This window comes from Helicoverpa zea, chromosome 25 (assembly GCF_022581195.2).
Source record: "Helicoverpa zea isolate HzStark_Cry1AcR chromosome 25, ilHelZeax1.1, whole genome shotgun sequence".
NCBI lineage: Eukaryota > Metazoa > Arthropoda > Insecta > Lepidoptera > Noctuidae > Helicoverpa > Helicoverpa zea.
Window position 1 is genome coordinate 8,213,938 of NC_061476.1, and position 21,753 is coordinate 8,235,690.

The 21,753-nt window shown below is 36.3% G+C and overlaps 1 protein-coding gene across 11 annotated transcripts; it reads left to right on the forward strand.

Moving 5' to 3' along the window:
• Positions 1–1,470: 1,470 nt before the first annotated feature.
• On the forward strand, positions 1,471–21,485 carry LOC124642653. Of its 11 annotated transcripts, none has more exons than XM_047181216.1 (6): positions 1,471–1,529; positions 6,739–7,030; positions 16,159–16,215; positions 17,206–17,320; positions 19,302–19,484; positions 20,310–21,485. In XM_047181216.1, the coding sequence occupies exons 2-6, from the start codon at positions 6,806–6,808 to the stop codon at positions 20,681–20,683; spliced, it is 954 nt and encodes a 317-aa protein (XP_047037172.1). In that variant the 5' UTR covers positions 1,471–1,529; positions 6,739–6,805; the 3' UTR covers positions 20,684–21,485. The 11 variants fall into 11 exon arrangements, with proteins under 11 accessions (XP_047037172.1, XP_047037174.1, XP_047037169.1 ...); XM_047181218.1 differs by having other exon boundaries at positions 1,472–1,576; XM_047181213.1 differs by having other exon boundaries at positions 1,479–1,529; positions 6,372–7,030.
• The last annotated feature ends 268 nt before the right edge of the window (positions 21,486–21,753 follow it).

Sequence of the window (21,753 nt, forward strand, 5' to 3'; positions counted from 1 at the left end):
TTTTTTAACAGTAAATGTACATTAGAAATTGAGTATCTACGTATGCATTTCTGTTGATCTCATTCTCTTTGCTTTATTACTAAACCTATATAATGTAGTTAGGTACATAGGATAGAACATCTATCTGAAATACACTATTCAAGATTCCATTCAATACCGAAAACCATGGAAAGATCCATGCATTAACAGCTAACCTGCTCATCTTTGTGTTGATGCATGAATTAAATGAACAACGTTTGAATTGTAAATAATGCCGGGCGTGTGTTTGGATGTCGAAACTGCGGCGCGCCGTCCGACGGACCAAATTAGATGCTGGCAGTGGACTGGTCCAACTACGGGCACCAGATATTTGGAGCTTTGGAGGACTGTCCTGACAAGCGCAGTTTTTTGTTTAAAAGGAAAAATATGCTATTCTGCAGCTATGTTAGGGTCGGCTTCATTGAACATCTTTGGCAGTCGTTATTGGTAGCCAGAAGCCAGTAAGCCTGACAACCAGTCCTATCTAGGTGCATTTAGTTGCCCGGGTAACTGGGTTGAAAAGGTTAGATCGACCTTTTTTTTTAACGACGTCAAAAATCATCAAATGACCTCTCCCGCTGTGGGTTAGCAGCGGTGAGGGAGTGTCAGACTCTTACTGACTAAAAACCGTCGTGTTCCGTCATAGGCCTTTTATGTACCAGGGCCGCGGTATCTCTTTCGAACAACCCGCAGCCCAGGTTAGATCGACCTCATATCTAAACTTAAACCTAAAGTACCCGTAACGGCTTTACAGTATTTTACATGGAGCGACTGCTTGTCAGGCTTTCGGGCTTCCGCGTCACTAATATATTTCATCATTAGGTTGGCAGGTAAAAAAAGTTATTCTAAGTTGTTCCTCTCTGTAAGAAATGATTCCCTACATATCTACCTACCTATTGTTTTACGAAGATACGTACCTTATTATGACTAAGGATCTTTGTTAGTACCTAGAGATAAACTGCTGCAGCTGCACGTTTTTCATTGTTTGTCAACTGAATATTCACTTCACTGACGTCAATTGTCTTTGCCGGTCGCAAGTCATGAGTACCTATGTACCTACTTATTCATCCTCATTATATGCATACCTAAAATACCTATTTTTTAAAGGATAAGTGTTCTTAAGGTTTATATAATGATTGAACTAAATAAGACTAAATATGACCGTTTTTTCTACAATTTGTTCTTTGTCGCCATATTTATCATGCCTATCATATATATCATATTTATCATATATATCATGATTTTCGTATCTTACGCGATGGTCAAAGTTTGTCTGAGAGTTAAAGAATTAAATAATTTTGAGTAAACAACTTTACTTTAGTCGGAATAGCAATTTACTAGTAGGTACATAAGTACTTTCTTTTCAGGACTGTCCGTGAAAATCTGTGAAGCGTGGTGCCCCCACACTGGAGCTTTTCTACGTATTATGCAATGATGTTTCAGAACTTATTTTAGTTTGTGAGAAATCTCCCCGCGAGGCAGACACCGCGTCGCAAATTCATACAAATACGGTCTTTATTCAACTAAATATAAGAATTGCAATTGCGTGCACAAAATCGTCAGTGTAAAACCAGTGGTTTTGATACCAAAAGTGTATTTTATTAGCGTTTTCCCGCGTGGGTGTAGTGAATATCGGCCATATTGTTTTTTGTATTGTTTTGTCGTGTAGCGAGCTGTTCCGGGATGACACATATTACTGACAGGCGTATTAGTGGCGTATCACTAAAGAGGAACAAAAAACTAAGAGCTCTAAATATACCTACTTACATTTTAAGAAAACGTAGCTAGAAATTCTGTTACTAATATTTGCCGTGTTTTAAAAACGTGAAAATTGCCTTTAATGGTAAACCGGTGTAAATCAAATTCTGGGTCTTTTCGTAAATACCTATTTAATTAGATACTTAATTTACATTTACACATTAATTAGAGCGAGTGCGTAAATGAAGGAATTTCAGCAACTCTTCTACTTTTACTCATATACATTTCAAACCTGGTTTTCCCACAACATTACCTAAACAAAACACAACGTCATCTGATAGAGCAAGCGCACAGTACAAACTTTTAGTCGGCCGATAGTTTGTTTGGGCTCATAAATCAGTATGAAGATGAATGGAAGTGCCAAATAACAACGATCAGGTATTAAGCTGGTATAGAACGACTGAAAACTTTGATTGGAATCAAGATTTTCTTTAAGAGTTTTTTTTTCAGTCGTCAGCTCAATTGTTGGTCGACTATTTAGTCTGCAGTGTGTACATATTCTTACGCTACATAAATATCAAAACTGTTCTGAGTCTATCACTTAGAAACCACAATATTACCTACTATTAACACATACAAGTATACTTCGTCCTTAAAAGGAAACTTTCATAATGAATATAGATTTTCACAATACTATTTCGGAGCTGTTTTCGATTGTGACTCACATACTTGTTGATTCGGATTGTTTCGCTCAACTCTGGCCTTATTTGGTCCTTGTTACTAATTACTACGGTTGCCAAAATATTGTTTATGTTGAAATATTAAACAATTATTAAGCGCTAATTCTTAGAAATTCGGTCAATACGTTAGAAACAAAAGTCTAAGAACATCCTGAAAATTCTTAGCCAGTATGAATACAGTCATTATTTGACTAACTACTTAGTCAAGTTTCTTGCTTGTTTGACAAGCTTTTACTTTGTTCCTAGAAAAAAATGCCTATGCCTACTTATCGTGAATCATTGGGGTGAACGGTTTTTCCAGCACAGAGATTGCAGTACAAAATAAGAAAATCAAAAGGTTTTAAACATGGTAGCACTATCATGGAAGTACAGATAACACTTAATTCGGTAAAGTTTAAACATATAATCAGTAGATAGAGACCAGCTGACAAATTCCATCAGTCATTACCACACAAGACATAGTTGCCAGTGTAACGACTTATAAGAAGTGCAGACAGATTCTCAACAAATGATTCATTAGTGTCCTCGCCAAATGATTTCCTACGAACGTTTCACTTTTAATTAATGCTGGTTAGATTTATCTGTCTGTGGTCTTGCAACCTGCCGTGGTATGCACATCTGGGTATTCCAAGTATGCCATTCAGTGTGCACTTTGCACTCTTGATGAAAGAGTAGGTACATCGCCTTACAGACAGGGTTCCGTACATGAAGGGTAAAATGGGACCCTATGTTACTAGGACTTCGCTGTCCGTCGGACACCAGGCTGTATACCATGAACCATGTTAGCTAGAATAGCTGAAATTTTCACAGATGATGTATTTCTGTTGCCGCTTTAGCAACAAATACTTAAACTATTAGGCAGTCGCTCCTTGTAAAACACTGGTACTCAGCTGCATCTGGTTAGACTGGAAGCCATCCCCAACATAGCTAGGAAAAGACTAGCGTAAACTATAGTAAATACTTTTTGTATTTATATTTAAATACCTAAAGGTGACTGTTTGTACTGAACCCTTCATGCGCGAGTCCGCCTCGCACTTGGCCGATTATTATGAATGGCGGAATTCAAAAGAAAAGCCTTACTTTGTCGAAGTATTATGTATTTATTACGGAAATCATAATATTTTTATTATCGACGTTAGATGTTTGTGATATTGTTTTAATATCTCATGCTTAGAGAATGATGAATAACCACGGTAAACATTGTCTGTTACTCTGCATAATGCTAGTTTATCAAACACTACTTATGAAACCACTTATTAAAACTTAGGTAGTAAGTACTATCAGGGACACTCTCGCCTGACCACCGCTAGGTAGGTTCCTATACGAATTCATTGGAAAAAAAACACTTTCTTACTAGACCCTGAAAACCTTAAATAAACGACATGATATATGATTTCCTTGAAGGTTAAATCTATAAAGAGTTTTTTTTGAATAGTAGGTACCATAGGCTTTCGTCATTTTATTCAAACACCTTTCATTAGTTATTGCTTGTGGAGTTTGTTGCGCCATTTGCGATCCATAATAAACTTTTTGTAATTTTGAGGTTTACAAATTGCGATTAGCCCAATTTCAAAAGTTTTTCGTACACAGAAGTAGGTACGTAGACACCTAATTAAATAACCACAAAAAAACATATTTAATCAACTGGGTTTCCTTCCTCAAACAATAGGTAATAGGTATGATTTGAAGTACCTAATTGATCAATCAATATAAACAAATACAAAGTTAAGTCGTACATAATGCTTGAAAAAATCCCAGTTAGAGATGATTCATTTGTTTGTATTTCATTCGCATATTTATACAAATATTTTGCTAACGAGAACTGACCTAGATTCGGCCGGATTTGAAGAGGTTTAGATACATTTATGTTTAATGCTGTGTGAGTTATTAATTTAACATTTTGTAGTACATTTGTGCTGGGAATAAGTTATAGTCGCTTGGATTACGAGGAGTTACGAAGGACGCTTTCGTACTTAGGTAGCTAGGTATATTGTTGGCGCTAGATAAATAAAATTGCATGCTCATTTCATCGAAAATGAAACGTATTAAAACATTCTTTAAATCATCTTAAACTTAATTATAGATATATGTTGTATACTTACTCATAAATATAGGTAGGTAAGCGAACAACTATTCTATCAGGTTGCTGTTGTGACCCGCTGAGAGAATAGCTAGGAACAATGCATTCTTGTTATGATGCTAATATTTAAAATGTAATTGCAGAGAAGGCAATAGGCATAAGTAGAAGACACATATAACTACACATATCTTTGAAAATTTTACAATCGATTTCAGATTCCAGAGAGATAGCTAAAACCCTAAAAACATAACCTCATCGAGTAAAAATACGTACGAATGACGGGTACAGTCACACACATAAATATATGACATAAACGACATTCGAGTATTTTTTTCAGCACAAACTGACAAATTGTAAAAAACGCTTTATCATAACATGAAATGTGAACTTTTGTGATATTTTACTGGACATGAGTGATTTTTTTTTTTGCTTTCGAGACTGTAATATAATGCCATTAGGTACGAAAGCAAATACATTAAGTGTTGTCTGGGAAAGTTTTTACTCGAGGGTTCAGTTATAAATTCAAAACATTGACTGATGACTAGAAGCTGAACAAAACATTACATAGGCGAAAGTGCGACTATTTTCATTGTCATGTCTGATGAACGTTCGTACCTACTATTGACCTAGGCATCAATACCTAGTATTTTATTACATAAAGGAAAACATATTCAAAAACTAGTTTCCCTAAAATATTTCTGAAATCAAAGAACTCTGAAACAAATATCTACAAGCAGGATAAAAGCGACGTAAACAGAAAGCTAAAAAACATCTGTAAAGCGGCCAGCAACTGAATTTTTCACGAAATTATTTCTGTACATCGTTCTCTTTACATTTTACTTGCGTCAAAACTATTGTGCAGGCAAAATTGAGCTTTATTCCTTTGTAATAAGAGCGTTAGAATGTTGTATTTGAGTTTGGCATGGTGGGTGATGTTTGGGCCAGTTGCGTTGCATTGATGGAATGATGAATAGTTCGAAAAAACCTTGGTGATTTCTTTTGGCTAGAATCTAACATATTGTTGCAGGGGAAAGGCTAAATATATGTGATTATTTCACGCATCTGAATTTTCTTGAGAATCTTTCTAGAAAGATAGCACAGGTTGAGAAAAGCGATGAGTCTTTTCCTGATGATGAAGGCGGGTGGGACATGGCTCTTTCTTTAAAGTTCAATATTGTACCTAATTATTGCAAGATTGCTAAGAATAGTTATTTTTATCAAGTACATACAATCTTCAAAAACAGAAAGGTTAAATAAATCAATCTTAAAAACTGTTATAGTGAACTGTAAAAGCAGTGCATTATAGTTGTTAGAAGTCTAAAAAGTGAGGCGATGAGAAACATAGCTGATGGTTAAAAATAGCAAGATTTTTCAGGTCATACCGTAAGTGTATCTAACTAGACCACTCAATCGTCTGTTTCTTTTAAAATAAACCATTAAACCTGTAGTCTGAAAGCGTGAATTAATCTTTACTTTATTTATCAGTATAATATACATAGCTAGAAACTAAGAGCCTAAGAATACAAAAATATACTTGAAAAATCTTCTATCTCTCGTAATCTTGAATGAAGTATTTTAAGTTTAAAGAAACAATGTGCCTCCTATATGGCTAACTTCTGCATTTACTAAATTCTTATCATAATTCAATGTATTATTATTATTAATTTATCTTCATATCATAGTTCATTAATGCGGTTAGAAATGCAAACAATATTTCATTATTATTATTAACACGTTCAAGAAGAAATGGCGCTAAAAACTCACAAGCACTATACGGAAAAACATTTAATTAATTTTAATTTTTTTTTTAACGAATGAACATTACAACTATACAGTCACAAGGAGTCAACAAGTCAATCACAAATTAAGTACCTATCTAGGTAAATCACCAAGACCATAAAGTAATTTTTTTGATTTATCATAAAAAACGTCAATACTACGCAATATTTTCAATAATTACAATGATTACTAATACAAGAGAAAATTAACTATTACTCAAAAAACTCGTAGCAATGACGTAGCTCACGTAGCCGTGCTACGCGGTGTAATTACTTCAACTCCTGCGCATATCGCCGTCATTCTATCTGTCGCGAGCTATTAGTATGCACGTAAATACCGTGTTATGAATTACAAGACTGTCGCGCTAACAAAATAAATTTAAAAGTACAGTCAACGAGACAACAAATCTTAATTTGTCCACAGCCACGTGAAAAATATAAAAAAGTTAATAAAAAAGTGACAGTGCAGTGAAATAAAAAAACTTGTCAAAATGATGACGATAAGCGAAAGTCAGTTCTCATCGAACAAAATGTCGAGCATCCACAAGATAAACGACAGGATCGTCCACAGAGACAGCTTCGACGACACCAAGAGTTCTTCGAGCGTCAATAGCACACTCATTACGAAGAGGGGCTTCAAGCCTTCGGACATGTACGACCCTCAGAAGAAGGAGTTCCTCACGAACCTCAGTTATAAGTTGTTCCCTGTAAGTTGGGTAAGTGTATGTTTTCTGATTAGTGGCTCGTGCTTCTAACACACGCGTATGGAGGTGCACAAGTATATTGGAGTAATATAATTTATTTTATATTATTTATTTATATTTAAGGTCTCGTTGTCAATAAGTTCCCATGATCTTATAAATTGATAAAATATTTTTAATTTTGTTAAAGAACTTTATTTAAAAACAAATGGCAACTAATTGACGACGCTGACTGTACTTTTCATCGAAACAAAATTGTGTTTTATTTTCGAAATAAATAATTAATATATTCAAACATGGGATTATAGTTCGGCCATTCAGAGAATGCGTTCCTGACACGTCGCGATTGAACTGACGACGTAACTTTGCAATGGCGTTGCAGTTACGATAAAAATATTTTTGCTGGTTGTTTACCGTTTTAACAATTGAGGAGCATTAAAACAACATTATTATATCAATAATCAATGAATGTTATTACGTCGTCAGTTCAATCGCGACGTGTCAGGAACGCATTCTCTGAATGGCCGAACTATAGTGTACCTACCTACTCATTTCATAAGACAATGTTTCAAGAATTACAGATGAACTATATTGATAACATTTCTGAATCAGTCGTGAGTCAACGATGTTCAAAGAAATACGCAAATTCATAACAGAAACATAAAAGTCAAACATCTTGCTATAGACGTAATTTCAAGGCTGAAAGTCATACAGTTGCTTCGTGCAAAGCTTTTGCCAACATATTTGTTGTTTTCATTCAATACTTGCGTTTTGAAAACTTTCATAGTAGGTTTCTATTCCTGTATGTACTAGCTGTTTTCCTGCAGTTTTACCCGTGTTCCGTGTGAAGTACTGCCCGTGCCGGGATAAAATATAGCTTATGTTACTCGGGAATAGTGTAGCTTTCCCACAGCGAAATATATTTTCAGGGTACTAACAAACAAACAAACAAATGTTTCCTCTTTATTCCTATAAGTATCAGTATACAGTTTAGACCTTAAATAAATCAAATATATTAGTGAATACCTACTGTATTAAAAACACAATTTTGTTTCCCATTTTATTATATTCAAGTATTATTTATTTATTTTATATATTGATTTTTTTTATATACAAAGTAGATAGAATACTGACTTCACTAACTAGAAAAATGTAAAATGAAATTAAAAATTCTTAAATAAAATCATCTATCTATACATATAATAAATCTGTAAAAAAACTGTGTCTGTACATTGAATATATTAAAAAAATAATAATTGGGCGGGGTTTAGAAACAGTAATGGAGCACAAATCCAAAAAAAAAATTCTGTCTGTTTGTCTGTATGTCTGTATGTCTGTATGTCTGTTTGTTTGTACACGCTAATCTTCCGAACTACTGAACGGATTTCAATGATTTTTTCTTTGTTGTATCAGTATTAAACCTGGTCAACATATAGGCTATAATTTATCTTCGAAACTTGAAGACCTGATGCAGAACTCCAACAGACCAACAAAACTATAAGAGATACAAAAATGGTGCCATAGCAAAAATTGTTTCATGTGATGAGCATTTTCAGCTGAGATAATAAATTTTAAGATCTGGAACACCTGATGTGGAACCCCAAGAGCCCAGCTTCTCTGTACCATATACAGGTATGACGTTTTAGCAAAAGTTGTTCAATTTGATAAGCACTTTCTATTGACTTATACAAATTGAAGATCTAAAACACCTGATGTGGAACTCCAGGGGCCCAGCTAGACTATAGCATATGAAGATATGAAGTTTTAGCAAAAGTGGTTCTATCTGATAAGGACTCTCTATTGACGTATAAACATTGAAGATCTGGAACACCTGATGTGGAACTTCAAGAGCAATACTACACTTGGAATGTATAGAAATGAATGTTATGAAATAGGTATGGTGAATCAAAAAAAGTAATTAGTCCGTCTTTTAGATAACCCTAAAATAATGGACACGTATTTTTCTTTTCTCTCTCACACAAACAAATAATAACGAAGATACAACAAAGCTTGAATTTCGTGTTAAGTCACTACTTAGTACAAATTTTACATACCTAGACGTGGCGTCACGAGCCCCCACTCTCCGACTTTGTTGCATTATATCTCATTATTATTTTGTATGTCTCTTCAGACCTCGGGACTACAGAGTTCCGAATTTTTGGGAGGCAAACGTGGGGCCGAAGCCAACACGCTGAAGCCCTTTTGAGACAACTTTAATGAAATGGTGACACAACACCGACGATTATCCCTTTATACACTATAGAAATGAACCCAAGGACAATCCCCGGTGGACGTCGTTAAAAAAAAAGACAATCCCCGGTTCTGTGCCAAACTATTGCTAACTATGGAGGAAAACTACTTGGGCTATTGTGATGGGATGTTAGTGGATGACAATGTATTAGGTACATGTAAAAATGGCAGGTGGAGACTCGCCACCTCACTTACTGGGCCCCCGGGAACCAGTCACTGAATAGCAACAAGAGGGCAACAGGGACATGAGCGGCTGAAGGGTGAGGATACCTCGTCGGACTTTAAACGCAGATTACGCACCTACCCTCCGAGCAGGGCTACTAATCCTGCTCTAGCGACTCCACTCTGGACGGCCAAGCCAAGCCAGAGGCGTGAGACCTACCCCCGTCATGGTTCACTCCGACCGGCCGGAGATGGGGGACATTATACTCTCCCTGGAGAACTCAGTATATATAGCCCCGCGGGGTCGCTACTCCCCGTCATCAGCCTCAGATGTCCTGCGGTGCCTATATCTCATTATTATTGTCGTTATTATCTCAAGAGCCTTTGTCCCAATTATGTTAGGGTCGACTTCCAGTCACGATGCAACTGAGTACCAGTGTTTTACAAGGAGCGACTGCCTATCTGACCTCCACAACCCGGTTACCCGCTCAAACCAACACCCCTTGGTAAGACTTACTGGCTTCTGACTACCCATAACGACTGCCAAGAATGTTCAATGACAGCCGGAACCTACAGTTTAACATCCCCTCCAAATAACGGTCATTGGTATCCAAAATATACGTAGAAAGTATATACGAACTTAGAAAAGTTGCATTGGCAGGCACTTGCCAGACCTGGAATCAAAGACGCACGCTCATACTTGAGAGATTGGTTTTCTACCCACAAAACCACCACGACTTCCACTAAATAACCACGACTTTGTCATCTATTTAATGTTTTTTTACGTAATAATACGTGTAATATTTTTGCCACACACAACTTAAATGCGGACTAATTAGAATCACTACTTTTATCCCTATGGTCACGTCTATTGCGGTTCAGTTCTCAGCGTTTTGTTTAGTCTGCTGTGCTTTTGCCGTTAAAGTACAAAAATTAAATATATGGAACGTTTCTAATGGTTATGCGTATTCCGTTGTTTTCAAGTCAACGGGCCCTTAAAATTCAATATCAGACTATTCAGATCTTTGATTTTGCTGACCCCGTAGTCGCTGGCATAAGGGACAGGATCCGCGTACGAAGTCGCGGGCAGAAGCTAGTCATAAATAAACTACAAACCGCTAAAATATTAGTTTGGCTATAATCCAAATAAAAATACAATAGATATTACAAAAGAAAAAAGAAAACATGCTGCGCCGACCCCAAATAAAATTGAGATAAGGGCAGGAGGATAATGATATTACGAAAGACTAATAAAATAATATTAGAAGATATTAATAATTTAAATAACAATACATTCTTTTTAAAGATGGCCGACGTAGTAGATCTTTGACAAAAGACATTGAACTATTGTAATATTCATATTGTTTCAGCGAAATACCTATACCTACATACCTGAAAAATATTATTTATATTCAGCTATTGTCTCAGCGGATACTGAAATTAATTATCCTTTTTATTAAGTGTTAAATGAACTATTAGAAATAGGATACCTAAATCATTATTTTCTAACGTCCCTAATTATTTGTTGACTGGCAAAATGCTCCAATCAAAGTATCACGGTTGCATATAATGCTTTATTAATTAATCGATTTAATGAAGAGAAAACTTTGTAGGTATCCAGTTTTAAGAATTTTAATTGTGTGGTATTTTGTTGTAGTTTAATTTTAGGCACAAAACTTTAAACTAAAGTTAGTATCAGTTATCAACATAAGCCGCGGGTTCTATTATACCAAAATAACAATAACATCGGGCTATATTTATCACATCACTTTGATTCGGAAACAATAATTAGGTATCAATAACACATCTATTGAAATGAAATGTTGGCACTGTGAACAGGTCAATATACTCTATTTCCTCTGCAAAGAAGTTCTTTAAACTTTCAAAAAAACAATATGAAGTATGTTGAAACTGGTGAAACGTTTAGAGTGGATTATTTGAAGACGGACGGACAAACAGATTAACCTATATTTGCGTCCACATGTTCTCAGCTAAATATACAAACTACGGGTTGGTAACAGACGGGCTGCTTTCTTTTGCTTTCAATACTATATTTATGTTAGAAATGTTCGCATAGAAATATCATAGGTTCATTGTTTACGTAAGAAATCCCATAACATATTTCCATAGGCCTTGGAAAATACTTCTTGAAAAATAAACAAATGTAGTAGAAAAATCTTATAATTTTTTTATAATAAATCATTTCGTATATTTTTCTTCATAGTGTAATTCTTTTTGTCAGCAATGTATTACCATTAATGAACGAAGTAAAATAGGTAAAAGTAGACTACTGTTTTGCTACATCGACCCGGTTTCTGGAAGAGGACAGACAAACAAATTGAATTAGAGCCTTCCTACCTATTCCTTCAGATAAAGAAAACAAAAGTTCCTATTAAAATATCCTTCGTCTTGAAATATTGGAGTGATTAGCTGTACAATCAAATTGCCCAGTGGAAATAGTTTTCGGTAAACAGATTCACGATTAAAAAATAAATAATCGAGAGGTTCCCAAAATAAGCTCTTCAGCAAGAGAAATAAATCTAAGAAAGCTTTGGAAACAGCGCAGAAGTTGTGAGTGTCAAATTGAGTGACCGGACAACAACCTCGCGATTAGGGAGATCTGTGACAAATTGTAGACTTAAACTTAATACATCGAGAAAGATGGAGACATTTAATCACTTTTTATACTTAGTACGATTTCGTTTTAGAACGCGTTGGGAATAAACTCATTATTTAAACAATTATTCTTTTAAACTTTACTGGTGTAATACGTCCGTTTGATCTGCATCGTCTAAAAATACTGATCATAAATATACAGCAGTAATGAATGCCAACATTCCTACTTGCGTTCTGCTAACAAACCTTCAAAAAGGCCATCTTTCAATAATAACTCTTGACCCGATCATTAGAACACCGACCTCACTTCGGTACAATTTTAGATCTGATCTATACCAAAGTGCTGGAATTATTAGATCCAATGGTAGCTAGTAAATAGTTCTGTGGCTGAAGGCTATTTTACGAGGCACTTAAGGCCAAACGTTCAGCCAGTGTTCCCAAGGGGGGTAACTGGGTTGGGGAGGTCAAATAGGTAGTCGCTCCTTGTACAACACTGATTAGACTGGAAGTCGACCCCAACATTATTGGGAAAAGGCTAGGCTAAGCAGATGAGATGTATGTTTTAGGCTGTTTATAACACCTCACAAATTAGTGGAAAACCACCGGTGTCTAATTGCTGAGTTTCGGTTCTGGAAAACAGGTAGAAAATCTACCTACTACATCTAAATAAGTTCATTAATAACCGAAAAGCTCTTATGATCTGTATGATTTACCTATCTATTTATTACCCGACCAAAGAAAAATTCAAACAATTATTGCAACTAAAACCTAGCTCAAAAGAAAACTAGAAAGCACTATCAAAAGCCAACATACGATAGGAACACGCTACAAATAGCCGTGATCCGAATTTGCACGAGTCGGGCATCGAACCCGTCACTCCGCACCTCTGGTCTTGGCCTCTGCGTTATTTAGGGCCCATTTACACATCACCAGCGCACGCGCAGTCAAAAGACTGTGTTAGTGTGACTCCTCTCAGTTACACTGGTTGGCGTGTCTGGCTTTTGTTAACGATGTATTAAATCTTAATTGGTGACTTCAAAGGGAGTTGAAGCTTCCATTGAGGCAGAGCATCTGACCTGGATCAGGTTGGGCAATCCATCGATACCAACTGCGCAAGAGTGGTCACAAATAAACATCGTTAAATGTCATATTAAGAGCCTGACATGTAGAGAGCAAACCAGTTGAACCCTGAAATCAGAGGGAACCACAGGTCTTTACGCCTATGGTTTATAACATAACATACTATATTGTACCCGCTGTATCGCCCCAAACAGATACCTAAACATCTGTTTTGATGACTACACATTGGCAAAGGATTCTTGAAACTAATCCAGCAGATCCAAAGAGCCTTAAACACAGACTTGCAAACACAACCGTTGTTAGTGATTATTTGTCTTAACTAGCATCTGCCAGCGGTTTCACCTGCATCCCATGGGAACTTGTGCACGAAACTGGACAAAAAATAATCTGTAGCCTTACTCGATAAATGTGCTATCTAACACTGAAAGTATTTTTCAAATCGGACCAGTGCTTTCTGAGATTAGCGAGTTCTAGTAAACAAACTCTTCAGTATTATAATATTAGTATAGACGTTTAATTATTATTATTCATGGCTATAATCCGTCTCTGCTACAACAGTATATGTTGCCAAATATTTTAATTGTCATACAGAAATATAATACGTTTGACATGACATTGTGAACACATTATATATTGCTAACGTCTATCCGTAGTTGATCAGACAGATAGATATATTCCAAGTGTTAAAGAGTTTGCCCGTGATGAAGTTTGTGCAAAGTGATAGATAAGAAAAAGTTATATTGATGGTCATAAGACATTTCCAAGATTTTTAAAAGAAATATTTAATTTGTATTTGGTGGGTTTTGTTTTTCTTTGGACATTGGATATCTTGTCGTGTAAGTAAATATTTGGCACATTAAGTTTTATATAAAAGATAAAACCGAATTAAGTATACAGCAAACTGTAGGGAAACGGAGATGTTATTTTAAATGAAGTTATTGTTTTATGAAGGTTTATAAAATAATAAATGCACTGCATAACTCATAGTCACAGGCCTCTAATTTTATGTGGTTAGGTACTTAGTTTTTGTCATTGACGAATATTAAATCCGGGAAGTTAGTTTCCAAGGAATGCTTTGAAATGCAAATAATTTATATTTTCCGCCTTTTAATAACAAATTCAAGATCGTCATGATCATCTGATGTAGAAAACATTATTTATAAACAAGCTGAAGACACATAAAGATAAATAATGGAAGAGTGATTTACGGACCCAGGAATTACTAAATTAAACATGAATGTCATCTAATACACTTCGATCAAGGTATCTGTAATTTTTATCAGGTTTCTAATAGTGTTACCTACCAATTACAAGTTATGCTTATGTCTCTCTCCGGTTGTGTCGGATTACTGTCCCATCGGGCTATGAGAGTGAAGGAATAGTGAGTTGAGTGCACCTGTATCTGTGCAGCTTGATCAGCAAGCTCCTTATATGAAGCAGACGCCGTGGCCGATAATCAGCTAGGAGGAGATCATCATTATACATTATATCTTTTAGCCGCTTAGCAGTAATAGATAATGTAAAATTCAGTCTAAAATTATTTCAAAGGTGATCACCGTTCATTCCTTCTCTTTTCCTAAGTAGAGAAGCTGGTGTTCTGCAGTGAAGCAACAAAAAGACTTCCGAACAACCGACAACCGAAGATTCCGAAATCCAAGATTCTTTTAACAATTAAACTCTTATTAAAATACATTGGCCTCGATTCGTTCAAAAAATCGTTCTATTATAAATTTTCATAGCGGTTCAACTGGCGAGAGACCTGGCTCCTTGCCAACCATCATTTCTGTCCCATCAGAGTGCATAATATAAACATTTACAAACAATCGATTTTACACTTTACTGCTATTGTTAATAGGTGTAAAATTGGATGCGACGGGTGAGGAGTTAGGTCCTTGTTTTTGACGTTTAATTATGACGCAGATTTTACTGAAAAAGTTACCTAATTAATAAAGGTATGGTATAATAAACCATACCAATGGTTTGGTAGCCAGACGAAAGTAATTATTCTTAAAAAAAAACAAATTGAAATATAAAATATTTTTGAAAATTTCCTACTTCCGGCCGATTTCTACAATTAGATTGTGCAAAATAAAATTCTATAGATACTATCTGTTACCTAGAATAACAGCTGTTCCTAATCTTGTAACTATCAGTTGATTTGCTTACTAGAGATAGAATTTTGACATTAGCCCTATACAAGTAATGTCAAATTCGTATCTCTAGTAGGTAAGGAAAAGCACAATAGTTACAATATTGGGAATGTCCTTGAATCGTCAATCAGCCAATCACTGTCCAAAATATATAAATACATAAAAATATGAACAATTAGTTTGTTCAATAGTTGAAACATTCGAGCTTTACAATAGTTGGCATCAAACGCGAGTTCTACGTCTACTGCGCATGCGTCAAGCCTACTTACTAATTTATTTCTAGTCTAGAAATATTCTCTAAAAAAACTGGGTGAATCTGGGTACCGGGAACTATCGGTATTTTAAACAATAAGTAATTAACATAAATGAGGATAACTATTAGTTAATTTTTACAAACTTTTAAACTTAATAACTCTCTAGATAAAAAGGTAGGACCTAAGGCACGTGGTAAAGCATTAAAATATGTAAGTAGATACTTGCCTGATATCTTAAAAAAAGTTCGTCCAGCCATCATATCAACTCCTATCAAAATAAAACCAAAAAAATAAATGAAAAAGTAACCATAACAAGTTTCAAACAATATCTTTAAAAAAGACGTGTACATAAAAACTAAAAAAAAATACAATAAACAAAAAGTAGACACATAAGTGGTAGATTATTTAAGGGATGATTTATATTAGGCCGGGACGTGGCCGGGGGTGCCGTGGACGTGGCTCGAACGGGGCACAAACGGCGCTCGTCATACAAAATGTATGTAACGTTTCACGACCGTGCCCCGTTCGAGCCACGTCCACGGCACGCCCCGGCCACGTCCCGGCCTAATATAAATCATCCCTAATAATTGGTTTTCCAAAGGAATTAATAGATAAACCCTGGTATACACAGAATGATGCGGATCTATCCCGCGAGCCCGCGCTTCAGGAGCCACTCGACTCGCTTACCGTAAGGCAGACGCACCCGAATCGCAACACTAGTCTCATAAATATTGCCAGTGTAAATAAATACCATTCCGCGGTTTTCTTTCATGAGTAGGCACACTTTACGTTCATATTTATATAAAAAAAGGTTTATCACTAAATTATTTATTTTTGACTAATTTTATGTATAAGTTCTTGCTTTTGCTTTATCTGTCTCTTTTTTTCACATGATTAATGTATTTATTTATAGCGAAATATTTGATTATTAAAAAACTCACACTTAAAAAGTCATTGCCTTTTTATTATCTGTCTACATTTTCAAAGTAAACCTAGAAAATAAGAATCATTCTTTATATGTAAAAATGTTTTTCATCATTTTCAATTACCTATCTATTGTAAGTATCTACCTACATAATATATGTAGATATATGTACCTATACCTAGCTAATCAGACAAAAAAAATTTGTTTACCACTAGATTACTAGAATGTAGAGAAAACCCATAGAAATCTGAAAACTTAAAATCTATAAGTTCCTTCTTTCATCTATGAAAAAAAACTCATAAGCTTTTGTATAGTATTGTGTGTGTATCCAATGTGGCTAAAACCACAGATCATTAAATAGTTAGGTATATTCTACGTAACTAAAACTGAAAGTTACTGAAAAGTGTAAAAACATCCTATTATGTCCATATTTTCATTTCATCTGTCTATCACGCCTTTCTTAAAATATCCAAGATTATCAATTGATTTTGACATTGTCATTAAACTCATTAGTTTTATTTTAATTTAACAGTTAATGTTCCTTAATCTTGGCAAGCAGATCTATGTGCTCATACATTATACTCGGGTGTTCTTATCAAACAGTTAGTAACAAACTTAGACTTACAATTTAGTTAGCAAACACCTACATAGCCTGATTAGTAATATCACCATAGTTCCCACAAAACCCGTCGTAACATCATCGACGTACAAAAGCCGAGACATGACAGTAATCCTTCGACCCTGGTCTTTCAGGAGGACATGGAGAACAAGCCAGTGCTAGTGGGGGAGAAGGAGGTGGACCTAAACAAGATCTTCACGCCGGCGCCCGATGCTGAAGAGCATATCATCAAGAAAGACCGCAAGTTTGGTAAGTAACTACATTGACCTTAAGATAAAGGCCACGGCGGCGGCTTTACCACAGTTTTAACCTTAGCGGGCATTCTGCTGCTAATATAGACCAATCGTATTCCAATGACGTCACATTGGTTTTCTTTTTTATCCATAATTGAAAGTGCATTAACTTTTTCTGTCCTAATCATAATCTGTCCGAATGATAAATTACCCGAACTTAATATCACAAACCATAAAATTGAAACTCTTAAATATGATATATCCTCAATCCTTTCCTAATATTGCTGTTTTCAAAACATAAAAATATGATTAAAGAAATCACAGTGACAATTAATTTAACCCCTGTTATCAACGAACACCGATACAATTGAATACTGCCCACTCACCTGAAGAAACGTATTCTTAGACATTAGTGGCCTATTTACTGCCTATTCTTAGGCTATCTTACTACACAATGTCACTAACACCATCTATCGGAATTTAAACAAAACATTGTTATAAATCCGATCGGCTGTAAAAGATTGCTAAAATTATAAAATGAGTGTATACCTATTAAAATCATTGTTGAAAGGTTCTTTTAACCTATAGATAGACAGACATGTGTTGCTGGGGAGTTTGTTGCGCCAATTCTTCTTCCCAGCAAAAACACATAGGAAGTGGTGAAAGGTGGGCGTTTTGGGGACAGCCTTTTGTAAATATTTGACGCTCAGATCAATCTGAGATTTGGCTTTTAAAAAAGTGCTGTTTTGCAGTATCAATAAATGATTTTGAGTATGAGTTTGAATTAGTAAGCAAATAAAGCTGGATTAGCGTCTCAAAATAACATGAATGTTTTGAAGTTTTCATTAATCTATCTGGCAGAGTCAGTAGTCAATGTCCTTGCCAGCTGCAAAGTTAATAGGGCACGCCACCATCGTGGCGGTAAGTCACCTCTTTGAGGAGTGGCTCGGGAGGAGTCATGGCGCCCTCACGTACCGCATGACGCAGGTCCTCACCGGACACGGTTGTTTCGGGAGGTACCTGCATCGAATCGGTCGTGAGGAGGCGCCCGGGTGTCACCACTGTGCGGACAGCCCCGAGGACACGGTGGACCACACAGTCCAGGAGTGCCCTGCGTGGCAAGGGCACCGCCGGGTCCTCGTCGAGGCTTTGGGCGCTGGCGACCTCTCGCGTCCGGCCCTGGTTCAGGCCATGGTCCGGGGCGAGAGGGAATGGGATGCCGTCGCCTCCTTCTGCGAAGCGGTCATGCTCGAGAAGGAGGAGGCGGAACGCCAGAGAGTACGCACCTCTCATCCCGGCCGCCGCGCTGGACCAGGTAGACACCATGGGCGCCGGGTGTCGCGTGATGACTCCCGGCCACCGTAGGCGTGGGTCTGTGGGCGGTGAGTTCGGGTGGCTCATCGTCCCTCTGTCTGCTTAGACGACAGACCCGTGTCGACGGTGCGCGTTGTGCCAAGCGCTCCTCAAAGAGATGTCAGCAACCCCAGCGGGGCCCAGCAGGGCCAAGGCCTGCCGGGGCTGCGGGTTGTTCGAAAGAGATACCGCGGCCCTGGTACATAAACGGCCTATGACGGAACACGACGGTTTTTAGTCAGTAAGAGTCTGACACTCCCTCACTGCTGCTAACCCACAGCGGGAGGGGTCATTTGATGATTTTTGACGTCGGAAAAAAAAAGCTGCAAAGTTAATGCCCTTAGTGATCATAATAATAGTGTTGCTCAAAATCACCTTTTAAAAAATATATAGATCGAGAGGCAGACTGAAGAAAAAAACTCACTTACTTTCTGACGATACGAATAACTGATAAAAAGGGTTTCAAAATTAGCATGACGGCTGACAGGGAGAAATGGAAGCGAAAAACATATTGCGCCGACCCCATAAAATTGGGAAAAGGGATCAAAGATAAATATATAATAATATTGTTTTTAACACTCCTATTTTCCTAATTTAAAAAATTGACCAATAGATGGCGCTAATCTCAAAACCTCTCATTCCAGAAAAAACCTTCGCATCTTCAGCATTCTACGTGCCAGGAGTGCACCCGACCGTGAAGGAACAGATGGACCTTGCCAGAGCCATCTCCAAGTCCTTGAGCGACTCCAGCAACCACATGAGCCGAGGACAGAGCATGTACGTCAACAGGAAGAAGAGATCCGTCAAGTGGGTGCATGAGGGACGAGGTGAGTGCTTTTGAACTTTTATTTGAAGAGGAACCAGTCTTACTAAGGTGTATTGGGTCGATCGGGTAACTAGGTTGAGGAGGTCAGATAGGCAGTCGCTCATTGTAAAACACTGGTACTCAACTCAGCTGCATCCGGTTAGACTGGTGGCCGACCCAAAGATAGTTGGAAAAAGGCTCGGGGGATGATGATGATTATTATTTAATGTTGTTTGAAGGTTTATGAGGACTAATATCACCGCATGGCACAAAGGCAACATTTGTAAAACCATTACCTACTTAATAAGTTTTCTTGGGTCTGCTAATTTGAACGAAATCATGAAATTTCCTCACATTATTTTATAAGTGAAAGAATTTGATTGATTTAGCACAGTGTCACCAGATACCCATCTGATACTTTTTTGTTCAGGAGTTTCACTTTGTTACAACAGCATACTTACCTACCCTTTCAGTGCAAAGTGCTTTTGAAGATTCTTTATTTCTGTGTTCTTAAATGTCAAATCCGACACTATAAACAAAGCTACAAGCTATCTTCCATGTCGTATTAATTATGAAATTATTATGATCTGTCGGCCGAGCTGATATTAATGGCAACAGCTGATATTGACAGATTGGTCGGCAGCCAGGCGGCCGGCCTCGGGTTATGCCACGTTATTTATAGGATGCAAAATGTTAATTATTGTCAAAGTTGTTTGAAAATGTGGCGATGAAAGATTTATCTGATTAGAGAGAGAACTAGATATATGTGTTCTCATAGATTGAGAGTTCTTTAAGGAAATTTTAAGTAAATAAATTTCAGTAAATAAATTATGTATTACATTTGCAGGTCGAAACACATCGAATGCCTGCTCCACGCCGACCCCCGTAGCGAACCATGACACACCGTACCGCCCGCCATCTAGTTTACGCAACCAGAAAACTTACCCGAAATCGGCGCTCAAACACTCCAGTAACTTACCCAAAATGGAGCCGTTTCCCATCTCTCCTCCGACGATTACAGTACAGAATATTGATGTACCAGTGCCTATGGCACCTACGAAGTTAAACGATGTATATGCTTCACCTAAAAGCCCGCGATTGCCACTAGTTTCGGGACCTAATTTCAACGTAGCGCCGCGCGGTTGGGGCGAAATGAAGGACTATTACCGGCCAGTCGTACTAGATGGCGCTGGCGCTTCGACGCATTACACAGATTTTTAAAATTATTTAATTTAAATTCTTGTTAAATAATTTTAAGACTTAATGTATGTAATATAAGTGACATTTATATTGAAATTCTCTTTACTTTGCGAAGTTATTATTTTTCAAATGTCAGCGTTCTGGGATTTGTTTTAGATCAAAGTAAAGAATGTCATACTGAAATCCAAATAATGTTAATTAAAACAGTCATCTAAAGAACAATGACTTTCCATTGTAGGTATAGGTACTGTGTTTTATATTGAACATCACATCGGAAACATCGAGCAGAACTTATGGATAATTTTAATGTAATTTAAAATTAGCATTTTGATTTATACATCTTGAATAATGACTATATATGACTAGTTTTTAGTTTTACGTTTAATATAGAACTTTAATGTTTATTGAAAAAAAAATTAGTCGAGTCCTAGTCATACTTAAGAAGGTTATTAATTAAAATAAGTATTTAATACTCATAGTGTCTGTTACGTAAAGTATCTAACCAAAGATCTGTTGTAGTATCTAAGAAAAAATAAATATTACTTATATCTATTACTTACATAGTCAGTAAAAATGTTTCCTATTAAAACTATAATTACTCTATTTGTATACTTTTATAAACAAAAAAAAAACATTGTATTTTCGAAATGATAAAAATTGACTAATTTTGCTAGTCGAGAAAAATGAATTAACTTTATGAATAATAATAACGTACGATAAGTTAGTACTTAATTTAAAATAACTTATTTTTATGGAAAGTTGTATTTATTTGATGTGTACGACTGTTGTTCGTGAAGATCAATAAAGTACGTTCAAAAACTTCTGCTCGTTTTTAATTTTTCCGCTCACGAGACGCTGAAAATTATCAAATGGATATTTTTTCTAATGAGAGCTCATTTTTTCATACAATATTACCTATGTAGATTGATTCTACATTTTTTTCGATTTTGTTTATACAGTCCAAAAAAAAAGCATTTAACATGCTTTTTTTTCGTATTATTTTAAGAAAACACATATAGGTAAGCAACATTGTTTTTGCAACAATCCATCATTTATCCCTCAAAGCTTAGTTTTTTGCATAGTCATGTACC